The sequence below is a fragment of the Oncorhynchus gorbuscha genome, linkage group LG12, assembly GCF_021184085.1.
Source record: "Oncorhynchus gorbuscha isolate QuinsamMale2020 ecotype Even-year linkage group LG12, OgorEven_v1.0, whole genome shotgun sequence".
NCBI lineage: Eukaryota > Metazoa > Chordata > Actinopteri > Salmoniformes > Salmonidae > Oncorhynchus > Oncorhynchus gorbuscha.
This window is the reverse complement of record NC_060184.1, coordinates 41,541,994-41,566,504: the sequence shown is the minus strand read 5'-3', so window position 1 is coordinate 41,566,504 and position 24,511 is coordinate 41,541,994. Positions and strand designations below refer to the sequence as shown.

The following is a 24,511-nucleotide window of genomic DNA, read 5'->3' as shown; positions in this document are numbered from 1 at the left end:
ATTAGTCTGATGCAGGACAAAGTATTTGTCACACCCTTGATCTGTTTCACTTGTGTTCGTACTTGTCTCCATCCCCCACCAGGTGTCTCCAATCTCCCCTCATTGTCCCCTGTGTATTTATACCTGCATTTTCTGTTTGTCTGTTGCCAGTTCATCTTGTCCCATCAAGTCCCACCAGTGTGTTCCTGTGTTTCCTGTGCTCTAGTTTTAGTTTTTCCTAGTCTTCCCAGGTGTGACCTTTCTGCCTATCCTGACCCTGATCCAGGCCCTGGTCAACGATGTGCTTCAGGACATGCTGAACCATTTTTTGTTTGTCTACCTCGACGACATCCTTGTCTTTTCCCATTAAGCTCAAGAGCACGTCCGACAGACTCTTCAGCGACTCCTGGAGAAGCAGCTTTTCATTAAAGCAGAGAAGTGTGAATTCCATCACTTCATCAACTCCTTCCTAGGATACGTCATCACTGTAGGACATATACAGATGGATCCAGACAAGGTGAGAGCTGTGGTCGATTGGACTCAACCCACATCCAGAATGCAACAAACGTTTCCTTGGATTTGCTCACTTCTACTGCTACTTCATCTGGGGTTACAGCACCCTAGCCTTCCCCCTCTCAGCACTCACTTCTCCCAAGTTTCCGTTCATGTGGTCTCAACCAGCTGACCAGGCGTTCTCTGACCTCAAACATCGATTCACTACAGCCCCCATTTTAATTCATCCAGACCCCTCCCGTCAGTTTGTGGTGGAGGTCGAAGCCTGGGATGTTGAAGTGGGGGCTGTCCTGTGCCAGTGTTCTACCCAGGATCAAAAGCTGCACCCCAGCAATTTTCTCTCCAATAGTCTTACACCTGCTGAAAGGAACTATGTGGGGAATAGAGAACTGCTCACTGTCAAGGTGACATTGGAGGAGTGGAGGCACTGGTTGGAGGGGGCGGAACACCCATTCTTACTGTAGACTGACCATAACAACCTGGAATATCTCCGCACTGCCATTCTCCTCAACCCTAGGCAGGCTCGTTGGGCCCTGTTATTCACCCGTTTCAATTTCACTTTCTTCTACCACCCGGGGTCCAAGAATGTGAAACCTGACGCACTTTCACATTTGTTTATCCCTGCTACTACTCCGTCTGACTCCGAGACCATCCTCAGAGAGCCTGGTCCATATTGCGCAGCCGGACGCCCGTAACACACTTCCCGGCTCGGCCACTGGTCTCTTGCTCTTTGAATGATCCCCTGCTCTTCCCTGAGCAAGAAGAAGTTAGCATACCCTCTGCCGAGATGTTCGTCCACCGCTGTCGCTGTACCTGGAAGAGAGCCCAGGCCGCTCTTCTGAAGACCACATTCAGGTATCAGCCACAGGCTGATCGCCATCGGATCCCTGCTCCCTGCTATTGGCACGAGCAGAGTGTATGGCTTTCCACTCGGGACCTGCCCCTCCGGGTGGAGTCCCGTAAACTTCCACCCGTTTCATCAGTCCTTTCCCCATCTCAAAAATCCTTAGCCCCTCTGCTGTTCGTCTTCTGTTGCCCCACACCGTCTATATACATCCCACTTTTCCTGTGTCTAGTTTGTTATTATCAGGTGGGATGGTAGCGACAACATCCGGTGAAATTGCAGTGCACAAAATTAAACTACAGTATTGTAAATATTAAACTTTCAGAAAATCACAAGTGTAATACATCAAAATAAAGCTTCACTTCTTGTTTTTTTGGGGGGGGTTGTATAATTTGATTTACACAACACAACATAATTTGATTTACTTAGGCCATTGCAAGACATTTAAATGTTTCCCCTTAAACCACTCATGTGTTGCTTTAGCAGTATGCTTAGGGTCATTGTCCTGCTCGAAGTTGAACCAATTCTCTGGAAGATTGAAACAGGTCTCCCTCAAGAATTTCCCGGTTTTATGCGCAATCCATCATTCCTTCAATTCTGACCAGTGCCCAAATCCCTGCCGATGAAAAACATGATCACAGTGAAGCATAGTGATGGCAGCATGATGCTGTGGGGATGTTTTGGGGATGGTATGACGCGAGGTGTTGGGTTTGCACCATACATGGCGTTTTCCTTGATGATCAAAAAGATCAATTTTAGTCTCATCTGACCAGAGTACCTTCTTCCATTAATTTGGGGAGTCTCCCATATGCCTTTTGGCGAACACCAAACATGTTTGCTTATTTTCTTTCTTTAAGAAATAGCTTTTTTTTATGGACACTCTTCCATAAAGCCCAGTTCTGTGGAGTGTATGGCTTAAAGTGGTCCCATGGACAGATACTCCAATCTCCGCTGTGGAGCTTTGCAGCTCCTTCAGGGTTATCTTTGGTCTCTTTGTTGCCTCTCAGATTAATGCCCTCCTTGCCTGGTCTGTGAGTTTTGGTGGGCGGCCCTCTCTTGGCAGGTTTGTTGTTGTGCCATTAATCTTTCAAATTTTTAATAATGGATTTAATGGTGCTCTGTGGGATGTTAAATGTTTCTGATATTTTGTTTATAACTCAACCTTGATCTGTTCTTCTCAACAACTTTGTCCCTGACCTGTTTGGAGAGCTCCTTGGTCTTCCACTTGCTTGGTGGTGTTGCATACTCTGGGGCCTTTCAAAACAGGTGTATGTATATATATATATATATACTGAGATAATGTCACACTTAGATTGTACATAGGTGGACTTTATTTAACTAATTATGTGACTTCTGAAGGTAATTAGTTGCACCAGATCTTATTTAACCTCTTGCTCCTACCTGACACGCAGGCGTCCCATCTAGACATCTGGAAATGCAAATGCGCTACGCTAAATGCTAATAGTACTAGTTAAAACTCAAACGTTCATTAAAATACACATGCAGGGTATTGAATTAAAGCTACACTCGTTGTGAATCCAGGCAACAAGTCAGATTTTTAAAATGCTTTCCCGCGAAAGCATGAGAAGCTATTATCTGATAGCAGGTAACACCCCAAAAGACCCGCAGGAGACGTAAACAAAATAATTAGCATAGTCGTCGCTACACAAACCGCACAAATGAAATATAAAACATTCATTACCTTTGACCATCTTCTTTGTTGGCACTCCTAGATGTCCCATAATCACTATTGGGACTTTTTTTCCGATTAAATCGGTCCATATATAGCCTAGATATCGATCTATGAAGACTGTGTGATAAATAAACAAAAGAATAGCGTCTTATAACGTAACGTCATTTTTTATAATTAAAAAAGTCGACGATAAACTTTCACAAAACACTTCGAAATACATTTGTAATGCAACTTTAGGTATTAGTACACGTTAATAAGCGACCAAATTGATCACGAGGCGATGTATATTCTTTAGCTGTCCGTCTGGAAATAATGTCCGGGTAAATCTCAACCAAAATATCCGGTCGGAGACCTGAACAAATGGCTTGTCTCTTCTTCGTTTGACCAAGAAACAAATCCTAGGCAAATGACAAGACTGTTGACATCATGTGGAAGTATTGTATTGCAACCTCAGCCCCATTTATTGTGGTTCGCCTTTATCAATGGGTTGAAGTGGCGGATGGATATATATTTCCATTTTCAGTGATCAGATTTTCCTGCGCTTTTCGATGAAACGCACGTTCTGTTATAGTCACAGCCGTGATTTAACCAGTTTTATAAACGTCTGAGTGTTTTCTATCCACACATACTAATCATATGCATATACTATATTCCTGGCATGAGCAGCAGGGCGCTGAAATGTTACGCGATTTTTAACAGAATGTTCGAAAAAGTAGGGGGTAGGAGTAACAGGTTAAGGGCTTCATAGCAAAGGGGGTGACTACATATGCACAGACCACTTCATTTTTGAATTTTTTTGAAAGAAGTTATTTTTTCATTTAAATTCACAATTTTTGAATATTTTATGTATGTCTATTACATGAAATGCAAATAAAAATCCATTTAAATTACATGTTGTAATGCAACAAAATAGTAAAAACACCAAGGGGATGAATACTTTTGCAAGCCACTGTATATTACATGGATTTACATGACTTTTAAAATTGCTTGTAAGCTATGTATGGAAACCAGGAGATGCTAAATGTGTTTATGTTAATTACCGATCAATTATTGTGAAACCGACAGTTATTTGCTTGACAATCACTGGCTGACAACATTTTGTGACCACCACAGCCCTAGTTGAAGTCGGTGGTCATGGAAGCCAGGTCATCTGTTGCAGCACTCCATCACTCTCCTTGGTCAAATAGCCCTTGAACAACAAATGATAGGCTCAAATCAGACGGGATGGCGTATCACTGTAGAATGCTGTGGTAGCCATGCTGGTTAAGTGTGCCTTGAATTCTAAATAAATCACTGACAGTGTCACCAGAAAAACACCCACACCTCCTCCTCCATGCGCCACGGTGGGAACCACACATATAAACATTATTTTGATTTGTTTAACACTTTTTTGGTACTACATGATTCCATATATGTTATTTCATAGTTTGGATGTCTTCACTATTATTCTACAATGTAGAACATAGTCAAACTAAAGAAAACACTTGAATGAGTAGTTGTGTGTTTGGAAGAATGTGTTTTTATGATTATATGACTGATCTTATGTTTTGTTTTATTGTGTTGTATTTTTTGCTTCCTTGTATTTTGTATGTAACTAGGCCTATGTTTTTTTAAAACTTTCCTTAGGTCGCAGAAAATTGTGAATTAATTGCCCCCCATCTATCTTCAGAGTTCGTACTGTTAAGTGACCTAAACTGGGATATGCTTAACACCCCGGCCATCCTACAATCTAAACTAGATGCCCTCAATCTCACACAAATTATCAAGGAATCTACCAGGTACAAGCCCAAATCCGTAAACACGGGCACGCTCATAGATATCATCCTGACCAACCTGCCCTCCAAATACACCTCTGCTGTCTTCAACCAGGTTCTCAGTAATCACTGCCTCATTGACTGCGTCCGTAATGGGTCCGCGGTCAAACGACCAACCCTCATCACTGTCAAACGCTCCCTAAAACACTTCAGCGAGCAGCCTTTATAATCTACCTGGCCCCGGTATCCTGGAAGGATGCCTGGTTAGTCTTTAAAAGTGCTTTCCTCACCATCTCAAATAAGCATGCCACATTCAAAAAATGTAGAACTAAGAACAGATATAGCCCTTGGTTCACTTCAGACTTGACTGCCCTTGACCAGCACAAAAATATCCTGTGGCCTATTGCATTAGCAAAGAATAGCCCCTGCGATATGCAACTTTTCAGGGAAGTTAGGAACCAATAGACACGGGAAGTTAGGAACCAATAGACACAGTAAGTTAGAAAAGCAAAGGCTAGCTTTTTCAAACAGAAATTTGCGTCCTGTCGCACAAATTCCAAACGTTTTGGGACACTGTAAAGTCCATGGGGAATAAGAGTACCTCCTCACAGCTGCCGACTGCACTGAGGCTAGGAAACACTGTCACCACCGATAAATCCACGATAATCGATAATTTCAACTAGCATTTTTCTATGACTGGCCATGCTTTCCACCTGGCTACCCTTATCCCGGCCAACAGCTCTGCACCCCCCGCAGCACCGCTTCTCCTTCACCCAAATCCAGATAGCTGATGTTCTGAAAGAGTTGCCAAATCTGGACCCCCACAAATCAACTGGGCTAGACAATCTGGACCATCTCTTTCTAAACTTATCCGCCACAATTGTTGCAACCCCTATTTACTAGCCTGTTCAACCTCTCTTTCGTGTCGTCTGAGATCCCTAAAGATTGGAAAGCTGCCACGGTCATCCCCTTCTTCAAAGGGGGAGACACTCTAGGCCCAAACTGTTATAGAACTATATCCACCTTCCCTGCCTTTCGAGCACCAAGTTAACAAACAGATCACAGACGATTTCGAATCCCAACGTACCTTTTCCGCTGTGCAATCTGGTTTCTGAGCTGGTCATGGGTGCACCTCAGCCACGCTCAAGGTCCTAAATGATATCATAACAATGGACAATAAAAGACAGTACTGTGCAGCCGTCTTCATCGACCTGGCCAAGGCTTTCAACTCTGTCAATCCCCGCATTCTTATCGTAGACTCAACACCCTTGGTTTCTCAAATGATTGCCACACCTGGTTCACCAACTACTTCTCAGATAGGGTTCAGTGAGTCAATGGGGGTGCCACAGGGTTCAATTCTCGGGCCAAATCTTTTCTCTCTATATATATCAATGATGTCGCTCTTGCGGCTGGTGATTCTCTGATACCATTCTGTACACTTCCAGCCCTTCTTTGGACACTGTGTTAACACTGGAGTGATAGATGTACAGAGGATGATGTGCAAGTAGAGATACTGGGGTGCAAAAGAGCAAAACTAAATAACAATATGGGGATGTGGTAGTTGGTTGGGCAATTTACAGATGGGCTGTGTACATGTGCAGTGATCGGTAAGCTGCTCTGACAGCTGATGCTTAACGTTAGTGAGGGAGATATAAGTCTCTAGCTTCAGTCATTTTTGCAATTCGTTCCAGAAGGCAGCAGAGAACTGGAAGGGAAGGCAGCCAAAGCAGGAGTCAGCTTTGGGGATGACCAGTGAAATATACCTGTTGGAGCGCGCGCTACGGGTGGGTGTTGCTATGGTGAGCAGTGAGCTGAGATAAGGCGGGGCTTTACCTAGTAAAGTGTAACAGTGTCTAGCTTCGTTGTCTGACTCAGGCGCAGGACTAAGGTTTTAGGAAAAACACAAAAGTCTTTACTCAGAATCTTAATACAAAAATGGAATATCTCCAACAGGGTAACATCACGTCATGAGAGAACCCTCCAACACACACGGTAACACAAAACAATCACGGGCAAAACAAAAAGGTAGACGAGAGGTTAAATAAGGAACATAAGGGAATAGAAATCAGGTGTGTGTAATCAAGACAAAACAAAAGGAAAAAGGAAACATGGGTCGGTGATGACTAGAAAGCCGAACCCCGTTCCGAACAAGGAGAGGAGCCGACCTCAGCCGAAGTCGTGACACAAAGACTTACAGATGACCTGGAGCCAGTGGGTTTGGCGACGAATATGAAGGGGGGGGCAGTCAACGAGAGCATGAAGGTCGCAGTGGTGGGTAGTATATGGGGCTTTGGTGACAAAACGGATGGCACTGTGACAACATCCAATTCGCTGAGTAGAGTGTTGGAGGGTATTTTGTAAATCACATCGCTGAGGTCAAGGATTGCTAGGATAGTCAGTTTTAAGAGGGTATGTTTAGCAGCACGAGTGAAGCAATTAATTATTCATGCCATTTGAGAAAGAAATGTATAGCGTTCTAAGTCCTGCGACCCCAGCGCTTATGACAAAATTAACAGTACAATTGAAGCAATTGATCTTGTCATCATGTTTACTATAAACTTTTCACATTCTCAATCTCAGTAAAAAGGATGTGTAATTCCCCCCAATTCGAAGAGGTCAGCTTTTGCAATGTAGTAGCACATACTGTCCACATCATGGAAAGTAGCATAATATAAATTAATTAGATATAAAAAATATATATAATATCTTAATTTAGGATGACCGTAAATGTAGTAAACTCAGATTTCTCCAATAATAACATATATTTCTTACTAGTTTAACCATTAAGAAATTTAAAATAAATTCTTAAGCACAATTTAACTGGGTGCTCTAGAAAGAGCTCCCATTGTGACTTTGTAGCAGCCATTTGTTTGTCGCAACGTTCTTAGTTTTGGATCACTGTAACCACCAAACATGTCCCCTGTACCTCTCCTTTGAGAATGAAAAAAATATATGTTTCTAGGGATATGTATACTTTCGGAAGGCACTGTAGCACCAGGTTATTGCTACTTACTCATTCTAATACCGACTGAACCTCCATGTTAACCCTCCTGCTGTGTTCCGGTCGTATTGGACCGATTTACAAGTTATTTTCTCTGAAATATGTATTTCATTTAATCTGATTGTCATAAGGTTCCATGACTTTGTCCATACAGGGCATTTGAACACACAAAATACATTTTGACCATTTTCATTACATTTTGGGTGTTTTATTTAACTTTTGTACACCTGTGGTGTTCCTGGTAAAAAATGACTGGTCATTAGAAATGAATGGGTGAGGCGACAATTAGCGTTTAAAATTGAGTTCAGGCACATTCATCAGATGGACATACTTCCTCCCCCAGACCCCCACATACATGTGTGTTTGAGTGCACACACACACACACCTCACTCCCCTTCTTGGCTTCCATAGCAACCTTTCCCCAATAGAATCTTTCCCCCACCGGAACCACATCTGTTGGCATACTTACAAACAATCGCATCATTGTTTCAATAATACATGGGACTTTTCTCGCAGTTCTGGTATGTAAAAGCTTTTTTGAGGCCTTGCTCACAATTCATCCTCTGGCAGCAGAATAACCAAACGATATACTGTATGTGAGGCTCTTGATCATGACACTGGTGAGGAGGAGAGAGGCCAGGAAACTGACAGTGAAGATTCATTAGAGTAGGAAGTGTCAGAAGTTGAAGACAACACAGAATATGATCTAGACCAAGAGACAACCGATGTGGAACAATCCACTGATGAGGAAGAGGGCCCTGCTGAGGTTGTTGTTACATTCCGGTCAAAGAATGGGAATTTGTCCTGGTCTTCATCCCCACCTGAGAGGAGAGGTTGGCTGTTGGCTGAAAATGCTAGAAGGATGACCCCAGGGCCAAGGAGATGTGCCATATCCTGGGTTGATGACATACAGTTGAAGTTGGAAGTGTGGAAGAACTGTTTGGCCATAATGACCATTGTTATGTTTGGAGGAAAAAGGGGTAGGCTTGCAAGCCCGTAAAACTCCATCCCAACAGTGAAGAACGGGGGTGGCAGCATCATGTTGTTGGTGGTGCTTTGCTGCACGAGGGACTGGTGCACTTCGCAAGATAGATGGCTTCATGAGGAAGAAAAATTATGTGGATATTGTTACGTTCCTCGATGGAAGAATCGGACCAAGGTGCAGCGAGGTCATTTTTTATTTATGAAATGAACACTGAAAAAACACCAAAACAAAACTTAACGTTTAGTAGGGATAAACAGCACAGTACCAAAAACAGGATCCCACAAACTACAGGTGGAAAAAGGATTGCCGGTGGAAAAAGTATGATCCCAAATCAGAACCATACCCGGCCAACAAAGAAATAGAAAACATAGATTCTTCACCCTAGTCACACCCTGACCTAACCAAATAGAGAATTAACTTCTTGATGCACCCATCCCGTTTAGCGGGATCATTTTCGTCAACATCCGCTGAATTGCAGAGCGCCAAATTCAAGTTAAATTATAAAAAATATTTAATTTTCATGAAATCACAAGTGCAATATAGCAAAACACAGTTTAGCTTGTTGTTAATCCACCTGGCGTGTCAGATTTAAAAACCAATTTTCGGCGAAAGCATACTGAGCATTTATGTAAGGACATCTCTCTCAGCAGACAAAACATTACAAACAGCTAGCAGCCAAGTAGATTGGTCACAAAAGTCAGAAAAGCAATAAAATGAATCGCTTACTTTTGATGATCTTTGGATGTTTAACTCACGAGATTATTTTTATATCCAAAAACCTCAATTTGGTTGGCGCTTTATGTTCAGAAATCAACAGGCTCGAACGATCACGACCGGGCAGACAAAAATTCCAAATAGTATCCCGTAAAGTTCGTAGAAACATGTAAAATATTTTTTATACTCAATCCTCAGGTTGTTTTAACAATAAATAATCGCTAATATTTCAACTGGACTGTGGCTTCTTCAATAGGAGAGAGAGAGAAAATGTCTGCTCCAAGCTGTTGCACATGCAAAATGCTGCTGGCACCCAGCCATCCAAGGATGCGATGTGATCTTTCTCGCTCATTTTTCAAAATAAAAGCCTGAAAATATGTCTAAAGACTTTTCACACCATGTGTAAGCCATAGGAAAATGAATCTGGTTGATATCCCTTTAAATGGAGGGAAGGCATGCAATGGAACAGGGAGCTTTCAAAATAAGAGGATATTCCTATTTCCTTTGCCTGCAATATCAGTTCTGTTACCCTCACAGAAAATATTTTGACAGTTTTGGAATATTTACAGTTTTCTATCCAAATCTGACAATTATATGCATATCCTAGATTCTGGGCTTCATCCAAACCCCATACACTCAACAGGTTAAAAGGATCTCTACGGTCAGGGCGTGGCAGTAGCCCCCCCCCCCAAAAGGTGCGAACACCGGGGGTAAACCTGCACCTATTAGGGAAGGTCTGGGTGGGCATCTACCCGCAGTGGCGGCTCCGGTGTGGGACACAGACCATGCTCCGCTCGTGGCTCTGCCAACTTTGGTGGCGCCTCTGGTGCAGGGATCGTCACCGGAAGGTCCAGACCTTGAATCATCACCAGGGACTCCGAACCGTTGATTGTCGCCGGTGGAATCGAACCGGGAACTGTAGCTGGATGCTCCGGACCGGGAACCGTCGCTGGATGCTCCGGACCGGGAACCGTCGCTGGATGCTCCGAACCGGGAACCGTCGCTGGATGCTCCGGACCGGGAACCGTCGCTGGATGCTCCGGACCGGGAACCGTCGCTGGAGGCTCCGGACCGGGAACCGTCGCTGGATTCTCCGGACCGCCGACCATCCAGGCCACGGATCATCACTGGAGGCTCCCACAAACTACAAACTACAGGTGGAAAAAGGCTGCCTAAGTATGATACCCAATCAGAGACAACGATAGACAGCTGCCTCTGATTGGTTGGGAACCATACCTGGCCAACAAAGAAATAGAAAACATAGATTGCCCACCCTAGTCACACTCTGACCTATTCAAATAGAGAATTGAAAGGATCTCTACGGTCAGGGCATGACAGGTATGTTCAAGCAACAACTCAAGACACCAGTCAGGAAGTTAAAGCTTGGTCGCAAATGGATCTTCGAAATGGACAATGACTCCAAGCATACTTCCAAAGTTGTGGCAAAATGGCTTAAAATGTCTTATGGCTTGAATCCCGCTAATGGGATCGATATGATAACAGCCAGTGAAAGTGCAGGGCTCCAAATTCAAAACAACGGAAATCTCCTAATTAAAATTCCTTAAACATAGAAGTATTTTACACCATTTTAAAGATAAACCTTTTGTTAATCCCACCACCGTGTCCGATTTCAAAAAAGCTTTACGACAAAAGCACAGCAAACGATTATGTTAGGTCTGCACCTAGTCACAGAAAAACACAGCCATTCTTCGAGCCAAAGAGAGGAGTCAAAAAGAGCAGAAATTGAGATAAAATTAATCACTAACCTTTGATGATCTTCATCAGATGACACTCATAGCACTTCATGTTACACAATACATGTATGTTTTGTAAATCTTAGTTTACATTGGCGCGTTATGTTTAGTAGTTCCAAAACATCCGGTGATTTTGCAGAGAGCCACATCAATTTACAGAAATACTCATAATAAACATTGATAAAAGATACAACTATTGTGCATGGAATTACAGATACAACTGCTGTGTCAGATTTGGAAAAAACACACCATCTGAATACAGCGCTCAGACAACAAATCAAGCCATACAGATATCCGCTATGTTGTGGAGTCAACAGAAGTCAGAAATAACATTATAGATATTCACTTACCTTTGATGATCTTCATCAGAATGCACTCCCAGGAATCCCAGTTCCACAATAAATGTTTGATTTGTTCAATTAAGTTCATTATTTATGTCCAAATATCTCATTTTAGTTCGCGGGTTTAGCCCAGTTATCCAAATTCATGACACGCAGGCCAAACGAAAAGTCAAAAACTTCCGTTACAGTCCATAGAAACATGCCAAACGAAGTATAGAATCAATCTTTAGGATGTTTTTAACATAAATCTTCAATAATGTTCCAACCGGAGAATTCCTTTGTCTTCAGAAATGCAATGGAGTGCAAGCTAAGTTATACTCAGACATCATTCAAACAGTTTTAGAAACTTCAGAGTATTTTCTAACCAAATATACTACTAATATGCATATATTAGCAACTGGGCCTGAGTAGCAGGCAGTTTACTCTGGGCACCTTATTCATCCAAACTACTCAATACTGCCCCCAACCATATTAAGGACAACAAAGTCAAGGTATTGGAGTGGCCATCACAAAGCCATGACCTCAATCCAATAGAAAATTTGTGGGCAGAACTGAAAAAGCGTTTGCGAGCAAGGAGACCTACAAACCTGACTCAGTTACACCAGCTTTGTCAGGAGAAATTGGCCAAAGTTCACCCAACTTATGGTGGGAAGCTTGTGGAAGGCTACCTGAAACGTTTGACCCAAGTTAAACATTTTAAAGGCAATGCTGCCAAATACTAATTGAGTGCACTTACACTTCTGACCCACTGGGAATGTGATGAAAGAAATAATAGCTGAAATAAAACATTCTCTCTACCATTATTCTGATATTTCACATTCTTAAAATAAAGGGGTGATCCTAACTGACCTAAGACATGGCACTTTTCTAGGATTAAATGTCAGAAATTGTGAAAAACTGAGTTGAAATGAATTTGACAAAGGTGTATGTAAACTTCTGAATTCAACTATAAAATCCTGCCACTATTTGAAATGGTTTCAAAAACAAATGTACTTGTTAAACTTTGACTCAAAGTAGTTTGTGACAAATAGCACAATATGTTGTCTGAGTATGCTATAGTCAAAAACGAGTTGTATGAGCTCAGGTCAATGAGGCAGATAGAAGTTGAAAACTTGTAATGTTCACAAGAACTTAAGTTGTTAAAAAAGATCTAACACAACGTTAGATGATAATATATGTATTATTATAGATTTGTAATTAGCTATAATGTAATTTTGGACTGGGAACACAGAATTAATTAACATGAAACGAACACAACAGGAGGGTTAAGAGTGTCAGTTATTTGTTTTACTGATGCAGCTGGCATGTATACTGTTGAGTCGCCAGCGTACATGGACACACAGGCTTTATTCAAGGTCAGTATAAAGTCAATAGTAAACACAGAAAACTATAATAGTCCAAGCAAGCTGCCCTGCGGTACACCATACTTTTTGAATTAGAGATGTTTCCATTAAAGATTCATACGTTTTTTTCAGCAATATGTTATGAATCGTTGATCATAACATATTTCTGAAAAAACATGGATCTTTAATGGTGGCAGCAAAGGCTGCACTGAAGTCTAATAACACAGATCACACAATCTTCGTATTATCAACTGATGAAAGCTTACTGTTCCCTTTAATGTGCTAGAAAGCTGAATTCAATTTTAAATGGCTCTTTTTAGATCAAAAGTTTATAACTGTTGTTTGTTGTTGTTATTGTTGTTTTCCGCAGGTGACCACTCTGCATCATGGAAAGTACTTTGCCATGAAGAGGGTCAGTAAGAAACACATTGTTGCCAAGCGACAGGAGGAGCACGTCCTGTTTGAGAAGAGGATCCTCAAAGCCATCAAGAGTGACTTCATTGTCAGGTGATTGTGGGGTGCTAGGTGACCGCTGACCTCTAACCTTTAATTAACATCCAAGCGTCATTATTTAAGCTCACACTTAAATCCTCATTCTTCCCTTGTCAATCGATGGCTTTCATTGGTCACTTAAAGTACCATGAAATATAAAGAAAAATCAGCAGACAATGCTGTAGTCCTCAAAGCTCCAGGAGGACTGAGGATACTGTACCAACTTTAACCCTGTTTTCTCTCTCTTGATGTTCAGGCTCCATTCTGCCTTCAAAGACACTCGCTACATCTACATGATTATGGAGTTCTGTGTAGGAGGGGAGATCTGGACCAAGCTCAAAGAAGTGTGAGGAAACATGGCTGACTAAGGGCGTTTTCACACATAGTTTTGAGCTATAGAATCAGAGTTTGACTATTTTGTTACATTGTATTTTTTTTCATTTGATTCCATTGGTTTCACATTGCCAAATGTCAAATGAACAAACATGTCTAAACAAAACCACATGTCCATGCAAGTAATTTGCTATTTGACAAACATTCTCACATTTCTCCATTTATGATGATAATGAAGCATCACTTGTGTGTCCCAATCTTCATATTACTTTCGCTTTGGTGTTCCAACAAATTGCGGGAGCATAGGATACACTCATAAATGCGTTGCTACTCACAGAATGTTTCAGAGATCTGAAATTATGATGCTGTGTGCATTTCATAAGATGCTAGGAGTTCAACGACCAATAATAATGTGCGACTCTGGTTCTTTTCCTGTGTTTGCTCCGAACCACACCACGGTACGAATTAAATCGGACCAAGACCACCGTTTTTGAATGAACCATGATGCACTGTTTAGTGCGCTCCCAAGTGCTGAACTAAGGGGGTAAATGTACCAGAATTTGGAAAAAAACAACCAAACCATTTTGGAGTGAAATCCCCCTAAGTCTTCTCATTCAGATAAACACAACTGAGGTTGTAGATTCTTCAAGACATTTAATTAAGATCAAAATTGTATTGTCTGCATTGTCTCTGGTTTTTACAGTGGACGATTTGATGAGCCCATTGCTGTATTCTGCGCTGCCTGTGTAGTGGAGGCCTACGCCTACCTCCATAAAAAGGGCATCATGTACAGAGACCTCAAGCCTGAGAATTTGATGCTGGATGCCAAGGGCTACGTTAAACTGGTAGGTGCTACATTACGCTTTCCCTCTTTCACTGCTTCAATCTCTTGTACTTTTTATCTCTTGTCACATGTTTCTGTGTATGTGCCTTCTAATCTCAGCATCCAGAAGTAAATCTTGCTTGCATGTGAACTGTCCAGCTATGAACGTTAATGTATATCACAAGAGACTATGTACTTGCCAAATAGTTAATGAATTCATAACTCTGTGTTTGAATATGTGTGGGGGTTTGAATGTGTGTGTTTTTACACCTAGGTGGACTTTGGCTTTGCTAAGGAGTTAGTGCATGGTAATAAGACCTACTCATTCTGTGGTACTCCAGAATACATGGCCCCAGAAATCATCCAGAACCAGGGACATGACTTTGCTGCTGACTTCTGGTCCCTGGGCATCCTAGTCTATGAGCTGCTGGTGGGGAGGTACTGTACACATCTGCACAGAAAGATTTAAAGCAGCTAGACATTTCAGTTAACAATTCTTCATTTTTGTAAAGTAGTATCTAAAAATACTGCTTTATCCTCAGACTGTTTTACCTTTCAGCCCTCCATTCTCCAGTTCTGAGCCCGCGAAGATCTACCCTAAAATTTTGGACGGGGTGCTCAAGTTCCCACCTTACATGGGCGAGGGGGCCAAGTCCCTCATCAGTAAACTGTGCAGGTGAGAGATGGGCCACCCTATGTTCTGGGGTGTTAGGTTCTGTTCTAACTGCCTCAGTTAAGTAAGTGTTTTGATTGGTTGTTGATGTTTTGTTATGGCCCATAGGCCTCGACCGGGTCAGAGGCTGGGAAACACCAAGAATGGGATTAAAGATGTACGCCACCACAGGTAACAATGATGACCCAACCGTCCACTGTGTATGACCCATTATTTGGTCTCTCTCTCTCTCTGAGGACTCTCACCCTCTCCCCATTTCCTGTGTTCCACTCTAGGTGGTTCAGCAGTATGAACTGGCACAAGCTGCGTGTGGGCCAGGTGGAGGCTCCTACAATCAGACTCATACGTAAGGTCAGTCTAGCCACAGCAGGTAACTTTAAAGGGGTCATTCGAAGGATTTATAAATGGGTATGAATACTTTATCATTTTTAGGGACATTAGTTTGTACACTCTATGGTCTATAAACGGCTATTCCCAAACTGGGGTATGTGTACCCCCAGGTGTAAGCACAATCTGCCGGTGTATGACAAATAAAAATGTGGTTGATATTTTTCAAATAGTCAATTCAGATTTGTTTTTCCTCGCCTGAGTAGCCTCGTTTCACTGCCCCAAAAAATCAAATTAAACCACCTAGGTCAAATATGTAGCCTAGTCAAGTAAGCCTAGTGGTTAGATCGTTGGACTAGTAACCGAAAGGTTGTAAGTTCAAATCCCCAAGCTGACAAGGTAAAAATCTGTTGTTCAGCCCCTGAACAAGGCAGTTAGCCCACTGGATGTCATTGAAAATAAGAATTGCTTGCCTTGTTAAATAAAGGTTAAAAAATTTACTTTTACTCTCTCGTGGGAATTCCAATAACGGTCTGTATGTAGCCAAACTTAGACGCTGCTCATTCTGGATAAATGGTCCAAAAAAGTAAGGCCTGCCTATATAGAGAAAGATACCAGCTCTACTGGTAGTACTAGTACTACACCTGCACCTGTTGAGTTGTTCTGCTTCCACGAGCGCATCAAATGTGAGCATCAGTAACTCTACATTTGTTGCTAGCCCAGCTAGCATGGACACTGACAGTTGTGAATCTGATGCACCTAGAGAGCTACTCCCCTCTTACCTGGGAAAGCATCGAACAACAAACAGGGACGTTGGACAATAGAAGAGGCGCAAGTATGATGAGAACTACATTGATTTGGGAGTAGTGCCTTTCCTCAGCCACTGTGTGTTATATGTGCAATGGTTTTTGGAGCGAGAAGTAAGACAATTTGAGTAGTAATGTCACAAACGTCGTCAGGGAAATGACCGGACCAAGGTGCAGCGTGATGAGCGTACATTTATTTTTATTTTGAATGTCGCCAACAAAAACAAGAAAAAACAAACACGAACGTGAAGCTTACTAGGGCTATACAGGCCACTAACAAAGTAATCCACCCACAACTAAGGTGGAAAAACAGGCTGCCTAAATATGACTCCCAATCAGAGACAACAATAGACAGCTGTCCCTGATCGAGAACCATACCCGGCCGAAATATAGAAACAGAAAACATAGAAATAAAGATACTAGAATGCCCACCCTGGCCTAACCAAAATAGAGAATAAAAGCCTCTGTGGCCAGGGCGTGACTGTACCCACCCCCCAAAGGTGCGGACTCCGGCCGCAAAACCTGACTCTATAGGGGATGGTCCAGGTGGGCATCTAGTTCGCTGGCGGCTCCGTTGCAGGATGCAGTCCCCGCTCCACCACTGGCTCCCCCCACTTTGGTGGCGCCTCTGGACTGGGGGCCCTCGTTGCAGGCCCCGGACTGGGGGCCCTCATGCAGGCCCCAGACTGGGGACCCTCGTTGGAGGCTCCGGACGGGAGGCCGTCGTTGGAGGCTCCGGACGGGAGGCCGTCGTTGGAGGCTCCGGACGGGAGGCCATCATTGGAGGCTCCGGACGGGAGGCCGTCGTTGGAGGCAGGATATCCTGGGCCATAGAGACGCACTGGCGGCCAGATGTGCTGAGCCGCACCAGCCGTCCTAGCTGGATGCCCACTCTAGCCTTGCCGATGCGGCGAGCTGGAATGTAGCGCACCGGGCTGTGAACGCTCACTGGAGACACCGTGCGCTCCACCGCATAACATGGTGACTGACCAGTACCACGCTCCTTATGGTAAGCACGAGAAGTTGGCTCAGGTCTCCAACCTGACTTAGCCAATCTCCTTGTGTTCCCCCCCAATGTTTTTTTGGGGGGGCTGACTCTCGTGCCTGCTCCGCTGTGCCAACTCCTCATATTGTCACCGCTCTGCTTTCGCCGCCTCTATCTCCTCCCTTGGACACCGATACTCTTCAAGCTATTCCCAGGGTCCCTTACCTTCCAAGATCTCCTCCCATGTCCATTCCTCCAGAAAATGCTGCTCCTCCTAGCCACGCCTCGTGGTCCATTTGTGGTGGGTAGTTCTGTCACGAACGTAGTCAGGGAAATGACCGGACCAAGGTGCAGCGCTGTGAGCATACATTTATTTTTATTTTGAATGTCGCCAACAAAAACAAGAAAGAACAAAAACTAACGTGAAGCTTACTAGGGCTATACAAGCCCCTAACAAAGTCAACTACCCACTATTAAGGTGGAAAACAGGCTGCCTAAGTATGATTCCCAATCAGAGACAACGATAGACAGCTGTCCCTGATTGAGAACCATAACTGGCCAAAACATAGAAACAGAAAACATAGAAATAAAGAAACTAGAATTTCCACCCTAGTCACACCCTGGCCTAACCAAAATAGAGAATAAAAGCCTCTCTATGTCCAGGGCGTGACAAGTATGACTTATATAAAATTAACAGATACCATTAATATGGAGGGGCTAGAATAATCTTCCATTTTTATTTTTATATATATTTAAATGTAACCTTTATTTTACGAGGCAAGTCAGTTAAGAACACATTCTTATGGCCTACAATGGCCAACATTGGGCCTATTGTGCACCGCCCTATGGGACTCCCAATCACGGCCGGTTGTGATACAGGCTGGATTTGAACCAGGAGTTTTTGCCACTATAACACAACTGTCCACCACTGCAAGAAAGGTTTTGACGCAGCGACATATGAACACCACAGCGGACTCTTTCAACCCAAATTTATTTTCAACAGCTGTTGTCTTTTTAGTGAACACATTTTGCCAGCAATAGGTTTTCACACTTTATAAAGGTCAAGTGACATTCATGTTACAGATTGAGTGGTAAGGGGCAGTCAGAAATGGACTGATGGGGGTGGGGACCACTAATACAAATAACTGTAGCGACCCTGTGTTTATAAATGTGGATATTGACTTTGCTACAGCATGCTTTTGTGGCACAGTTGATGCCATGCAGGGCTATGGGCCAGAAGGTTGAGGGTTCGCCGACCACCACGGACGGGCACACTCTCCTGCCTGTTTCATTACACTACGATCAGAGTTGGCAGCAGACAATGATTCTGATGCCATGTTTATAATTATATAAAATATATGCAATGAATTTTTCACCAACAGATTTCTGTGCCAATGCACAAACAATAAACTAAGCATACCGTCTTCGAGCACTTTAATATTGGTTTGTGTTTTCAACACCACAAATTCAAGCAAGGGTTGTCTTCCATAGAGATATCAGAGATTGTAACATTCTCTGCTTCACGGAAAAATGTCTCTCTCGGGATATGTTGTCGGAATCGGCTCCACCACTGTGCTTTTCCATCGAGCTGTATGCTGACTCGGTGAGTTCTTTTATAAGGAAGTGCATTGGAGATGTACCCACTGTGACTATTAAAACCTACCCTAACCAGAAACCATGGATGGATGGCAGCATTCGCGCAAAACTGAAAGTGCGATCCACCACTTTTAACAATGGAAAGAGGTCTGGAAATATGACTAAATATAAACAGTATAGTTATTCCCTCCACAAGGAAATCAAACAAGCGAAATGCCAGTACAGAAACAAGGTGGATTCGCAATTCAACTGCTTGGACACGAGACGCATGTGGCAGGGTCTACAGGAAATCACGGACAACAAAAAGAAAACCAGCCATGTCACGGACACCAACGTCACACTTCCAGACAAACTAAACACCTTCTTTGCCCACTTTGAGGATAATACAGTGCCACCATGGTGGCCCGCTAACAAGGACTGCGCCCCCACCTCTCCTTCTCCGTGGCTGATGTGAGTAAAACATTTTAAATCAATCATGGACTTCAGAAAGCAGCAGAGGGAGCACCCTTCCTATCCACATCGACGGGACAGCAGTGGAGAAGGTGGAAAAGTTTAAGTTCCTAAGTGTACACATTACAGACAAACTGAAATGGTCCACCAACACGGACAGTGTGGTGAAGAAGGTGCACCTTCACCTCAGGAGGCTCAGGAGGCTAAAGAAGTTTGGCTTGTCCCCCAATACCCTGCCAACTTTTAGAGATTCACAATCGAGAGCATCCTGTCAGGCTGGTACGGCAACTGCACCGCCCTCAACCGCAAGGCTCTCCAGGGGGTGGTGCTGTCTGCACAACGCATCACCGGGGGCAAACTACCTGCCCTCCATGACACCTACAGCACCCGATGTCACAGGAAGGCCAAAAAAATAATCAAAGACATCAACCACCCAAGCTACTGCCTGTTCACACTGCTACCATCCAGAAGGCCAGGTCAGTACAGGTGCATCAAAGCTGGGACCCAGAGACTGAAAAACAGCTTCTATCTCAAGGCCATCAGACTGCTAAACAGCATTCACAAACTCAGAGAGGCTGCTGCCTATATTGTGACCCAAACAATGCAACTTTAATAAATGGATCGCTAGTCACTTCATACAATGCCACTCTAAACAATGCCACTGTAATAATGTTTACATATCTTACATTACTCATATCAAATGCATATACTGTATTTTATACCATCTATTGCACCTTGCCTATGCCGCTCGGCCATCGCTTAGCCATATATGTTCATATTCTCATTCACCCATTTAGATGTGTGTATTAGGTTGTTGTTGGGGAATAGTTAGATTACTTGTTAGATATCTGTCGGAACTAGAAGCACAAGCATTTCGCTTCACTCACATTAACATCTGCTAACCATGTGTATGTGACAAGTAAAATCTGATTTGATTTGAAATAGACTATGTAGATCTCGACAAACAGAAAATACTTCCCTCCCTACCTTGTAGGCCCTCCTAGTATCCAAGACTTGGGTTGACAATCTCTGAATGTCATTAAACTTTTTGTTATTTTGTAACAGATGTCTCTTTCCATTCATCAAATGGCCGTTACACAGTTTGGATTGATAGATTTTATTTGTCCTAAAAAATTCATGTACACACATTCTGCAATGCAGATGTAGGAGAACAGTGGCTAGAAAACATTTCCTAGAAAGGCGGCAACCTAGGAAGAAACCTAGAGAGAAACAGGTCAGGGTTTCATAGCCAATGGCAGAAGTGCAGAAACTGGATCAGCAACACAACCAGATGGACCAGTTAGACTGGGGATGGGGACAGCCAGGAATCATCAGGCCATGGTGCTAGGGCATTTTCACTGCAACCAAGAGTAGAATTTTGTACTCATTTGAAAACAATAATGCAATTATTCATAGCATTTTGCTGTGGAAGGCTAGTCTAGGCAGGATAATTGAACAAGATCAATAGGGGAGCTTTCTGAGCTGCATGTATCATGTCCTCACTGTTCTTTTATGCATATAATGATGCACCTGGCCTCCCAGGTGCATATCAGCTATTCCTATTTGTTTGTTATTATCATAATGATAATTGATGCAGCTTTGAATGCTTTTATGTGTGGTATGATTGCTAGTTAGCCTACCGCAGATCTGGACAAATGATCCACCTACCACTATTGTCACTATGTATCACGTTTCAGGAGAAGACAGTGTCAAAGTAACACAAGTTTATTAATAGAACAGGGGGCTGGCAAAACGACAGGTCAAGGGCAGGAATAGATCAGTAATTCAGAGTCTAAAAGGTACGGAATGGCAGGCAGGCTCAGGGTCAGGGCAGGCAGAATGGTCAAAACCGTGAAAACTAGAAAAAGACAGGAGCAAGGGGAAAACTGCTGGTAGGCTTGACGAACAAAACTAACTGGTAACAGACAGAGAGCACAGGTATAAATACACTGGGAATAATTGGGAAGATAGGTGACACTTGGAGGGGTTGGAGACAAGCACAAAGACAGTTGAAACAGATCAGGGTGTGACACTGCGAATGGTGGATAGAGGGCAGGATAGACAGTTAGACTGGTTGACAATATTATGGTATAGTAAAAGTTAGCGTGTGGAAAAGCATAGTGCACATTAATATATGGGAGGTGCATTGCAAGCAGATGAGGAAATTTGGCTAGGATGGAAGAAAGTATATAAGAAATCTACAAAAGAGCTAATGTAAACCAGGGAAAAGACACACTCCCCTGTGCCCAATAAAAAAACACACAACCCTCCCCAAAGCAAAAAAAATATGTTTGATTATCCTCCCCTATTTTGGACCTCAGTAAATGCGTTTTGCCCTTAAGTAGCTGCCATTTATTAACTGTCATATCCAGTGTGACTGTCATTCCCAGGCAGCCAATGATTTGAGCTCCCCCCCCCCCCCTTTTCCTCCAGGGTCCGTGCTACATCAACTTTGATCGCTTCCCCTTCGACCAGGCTCTGGCTGATGAGGAGTTCTCCGGCTGGGACAAAAACCTCTGACTTGAACCAGAACCTGAACCAGTCCAAGTGAGTCAGAGTTCAGAGGTCACGGGTTCACTGATAGATTTACCCAGATCAGACTACTTCTTGGTGACATTGGTTTACCCCTTACCTTTAAGACTCTGAACGCAATGTAGGGGTAGGGACACATGTGCTCATTGAAAGCTGTATGTGTGTGTTGTGCCCAAAAGAAAGATTAAGTAATTTAAGAAAAGTTTGGATGAAATGTCTCATGCTGGACAAAGATATGGTTTTACCGTTGACCCTCATTGTACTTTGTAATTTAGGATGGCATTATTGTTAGTCTCTGTTGCTTGTCTGTATAGAATACTCAGTGTATGTGTTTCACATTAAAATAAATGTATACGTCACCAATGACCCTTAAACGTGTACATAGAGGGGAAAAGGTGCTTCAGTACATGTCAACACTGCTGGGTGGAGGCTGAACAGGAATGCAGTCTGTTCTAAATGGAATCCTATACTGTGGTTTGGTACAGAGCACAGGTTTGGTATGACGTCAAGTACTATGTAGTATTTGAACATCATTACACACTTCCTCAGTGTCTGTTAGCTTGACTTAAGCTATTTTACTTGACTGTGGTGAATCAATCAAGTCATCAGACCTCTAAGGACAAACAACTCTTATCAGGAGGGAATAACAAACAACAAATCAATATGCCTAATCTCTGATTGTGGTCTGAAGTACATCTGATTTATATTGGATTAAAAAGGAACTGGATGATTGATCAATATGTTTGGTACAAGGGGAGTACAAATTGCCATTGACAATACTACTTTTATGATTAATAATATTTTGTATATGATGCCAAGGACAGCTTCCAGTGTTTGTTACTACTGTTTTTCATTTGTGTAAATCTTCCAGGCCATCTTTGTATACTGAACAAAATATAAATGAAACTGTGTTGGTTTCATGTTTCATGAACTGAAATAAAAGATCCCAGACATTTTCAATACACACATTTGTTTACATCCCTACTAGTGAGTATTTCTCCTTTGCCAAGAAAATCCATCCACCTGACAAGTGAGGCATATCAAGAAGCTAATTAAACAGCATGATAATTACAAAGGCCATTCTAAAATGTGCAGTTTTTTCACAGAACACAATGCCAAAGATGTCTCAAGTTCTGAGGGAGAGTGCAATTGGCATGCTGACTGCAGGAATTCTATCATAGCTGTTGCCAGAGAACTGAATATTAATTTGTCTACCATAAACTGCCTCCAATGTTGTTTTAGGGAATTGGGCAGTATGTCCAACCGGCCTCACAACCGCAGACCACGTGTATTGGGTCGTGTGGGCGAGCGGTTTGCTGATGGCAATTTGAATGCACAGAGATACCGTGACGAGATCCTGACGCCCATTGTCTAGCCATTCATCCGCCTCAATCACCTCATGTTTCAGCATGATAATACACAGCCCCATGTCGCAAGGATCTTTACACAATTCCTGAAAGCTGAAAGTGTCCCAGTGCTTCCATGGCCTGCATACTCATAAGACATGTCACCCATTGAGCATGTTTGGGATGCTCTGGATCGACGTGTATGGCAGCGTGTTCCAGTTCCCACCAATATCCAGCAACTTCGCATAGCCGTTGAAGAAGACTGGGACAACATTCCACAGGCCACAATCAATAGCCTGATCGAATCTATGCAAAGGAGATGTGTCACACTGCACGAGGGAAATATTGGTCACACCAGATACTGACGTGTTTTCTGATCCACGTCCCTACCTTTTTTTTAAATGTATCTGTGACCAACAGATTCATATCTGTATTCAGTCACTTGAAATCCATAGATTAGGGCCTAATTTATTTATTTCAATTGACTGATTTCCTTATATGAACTGTAACTCAGTAAAACCTTTGAAATTGTTGCATGTTGCATTTATATTTTTATTTAGTATAAATAACAATTTGTTCTTAAGACTCACCTGGTTAAATCAAATTAAATGTATTTGTCACGTGCGCTGAATACAACCGACCGTACAGTGAAATGCTTACTTACAGGCTCTAACCAATAGTGCAAAAAAGGTGTTAGGTGAACAATGGGTAAGTAAAGAAATAAAACAACAGTAAAAAGACAGTCTATATACAGTAGCGAGGCTATAAAAGTATCGAGGCTACGTACAGACACCCGGTTCGTCAGGCTGATTGAGGTAGTATGTACATGTAGATATGGTTAAAGTGACTATGCATATATAAATAAAGGTTAAATAAATGAATACAGTGTGTTCAGAATGTATTCATACCACTTGACTTAATTCCACATTTTGTTGTGTTACAGCCTGCATTCAAAATGGATTAAAAAAAATGTTTCTCTCTCACCTGTCTACACACAATACCCTATAATGACAAAGTGAAACATGTTTGCACATTTTTGGAAAATGAAATACAGAAATATCTAATTTACATAATTATTTACACGCCTTTGTCAATACTTTTAGAAGCACCTTTGGCGCTGATTACAGCTTTGAGACATTTTAGGTATGTCTGTATGAGCTTTGCACATCTGGATTTGGGGATTTTCTCCAATTACTCCTTGCAGATTTTTTCTTTTGTGGAAAGACT

General features: G+C 42.6%; 1 protein-coding gene across 12 annotated transcripts in view; it reads left to right on the top strand.

The window, feature by feature from the left end:
• The window catches only part of LOC123991020 (cGMP-dependent protein kinase 1-like), a 44,745-nt gene extending 21,843 nt beyond the window's left edge, over window positions 1–22,902 (top strand). For 7 of the 12 annotated variants that reach the window (XM_046292134.1, XM_046292135.1, XM_046292132.1 and 4 more), the window contains 8 exons: window positions 13,292–13,428; window positions 13,670–13,759; window positions 14,450–14,591; window positions 14,844–15,007; window positions 15,129–15,245; window positions 15,351–15,413; window positions 15,518–15,593; window positions 21,840–22,902. In XM_046292134.1, coding sequence (XP_046148090.1) covers window positions 13,292–13,428; window positions 13,670–13,759; window positions 14,450–14,591; window positions 14,844–15,007; window positions 15,129–15,245; window positions 15,351–15,413; window positions 15,518–15,593; window positions 21,840–21,926 — 876 coding nt within the window. In that variant the 3' untranslated portion in view covers window positions 21,927–22,902. Of the gene's footprint in view, window positions 1–13,291; window positions 13,429–13,669; window positions 13,760–14,449; window positions 14,592–14,843; window positions 15,008–15,111; window positions 15,246–15,350; window positions 15,414–15,517; window positions 15,613–21,839 lie in introns of those variants that run through there. The other 5 variants (XR_006830740.1, XR_006830741.1, XM_046292131.1 and 2 more) reach the window with 5 other exon arrangements.
• The last annotated feature ends 1,609 nt before the right edge of the window (window positions 22,903–24,511 follow it).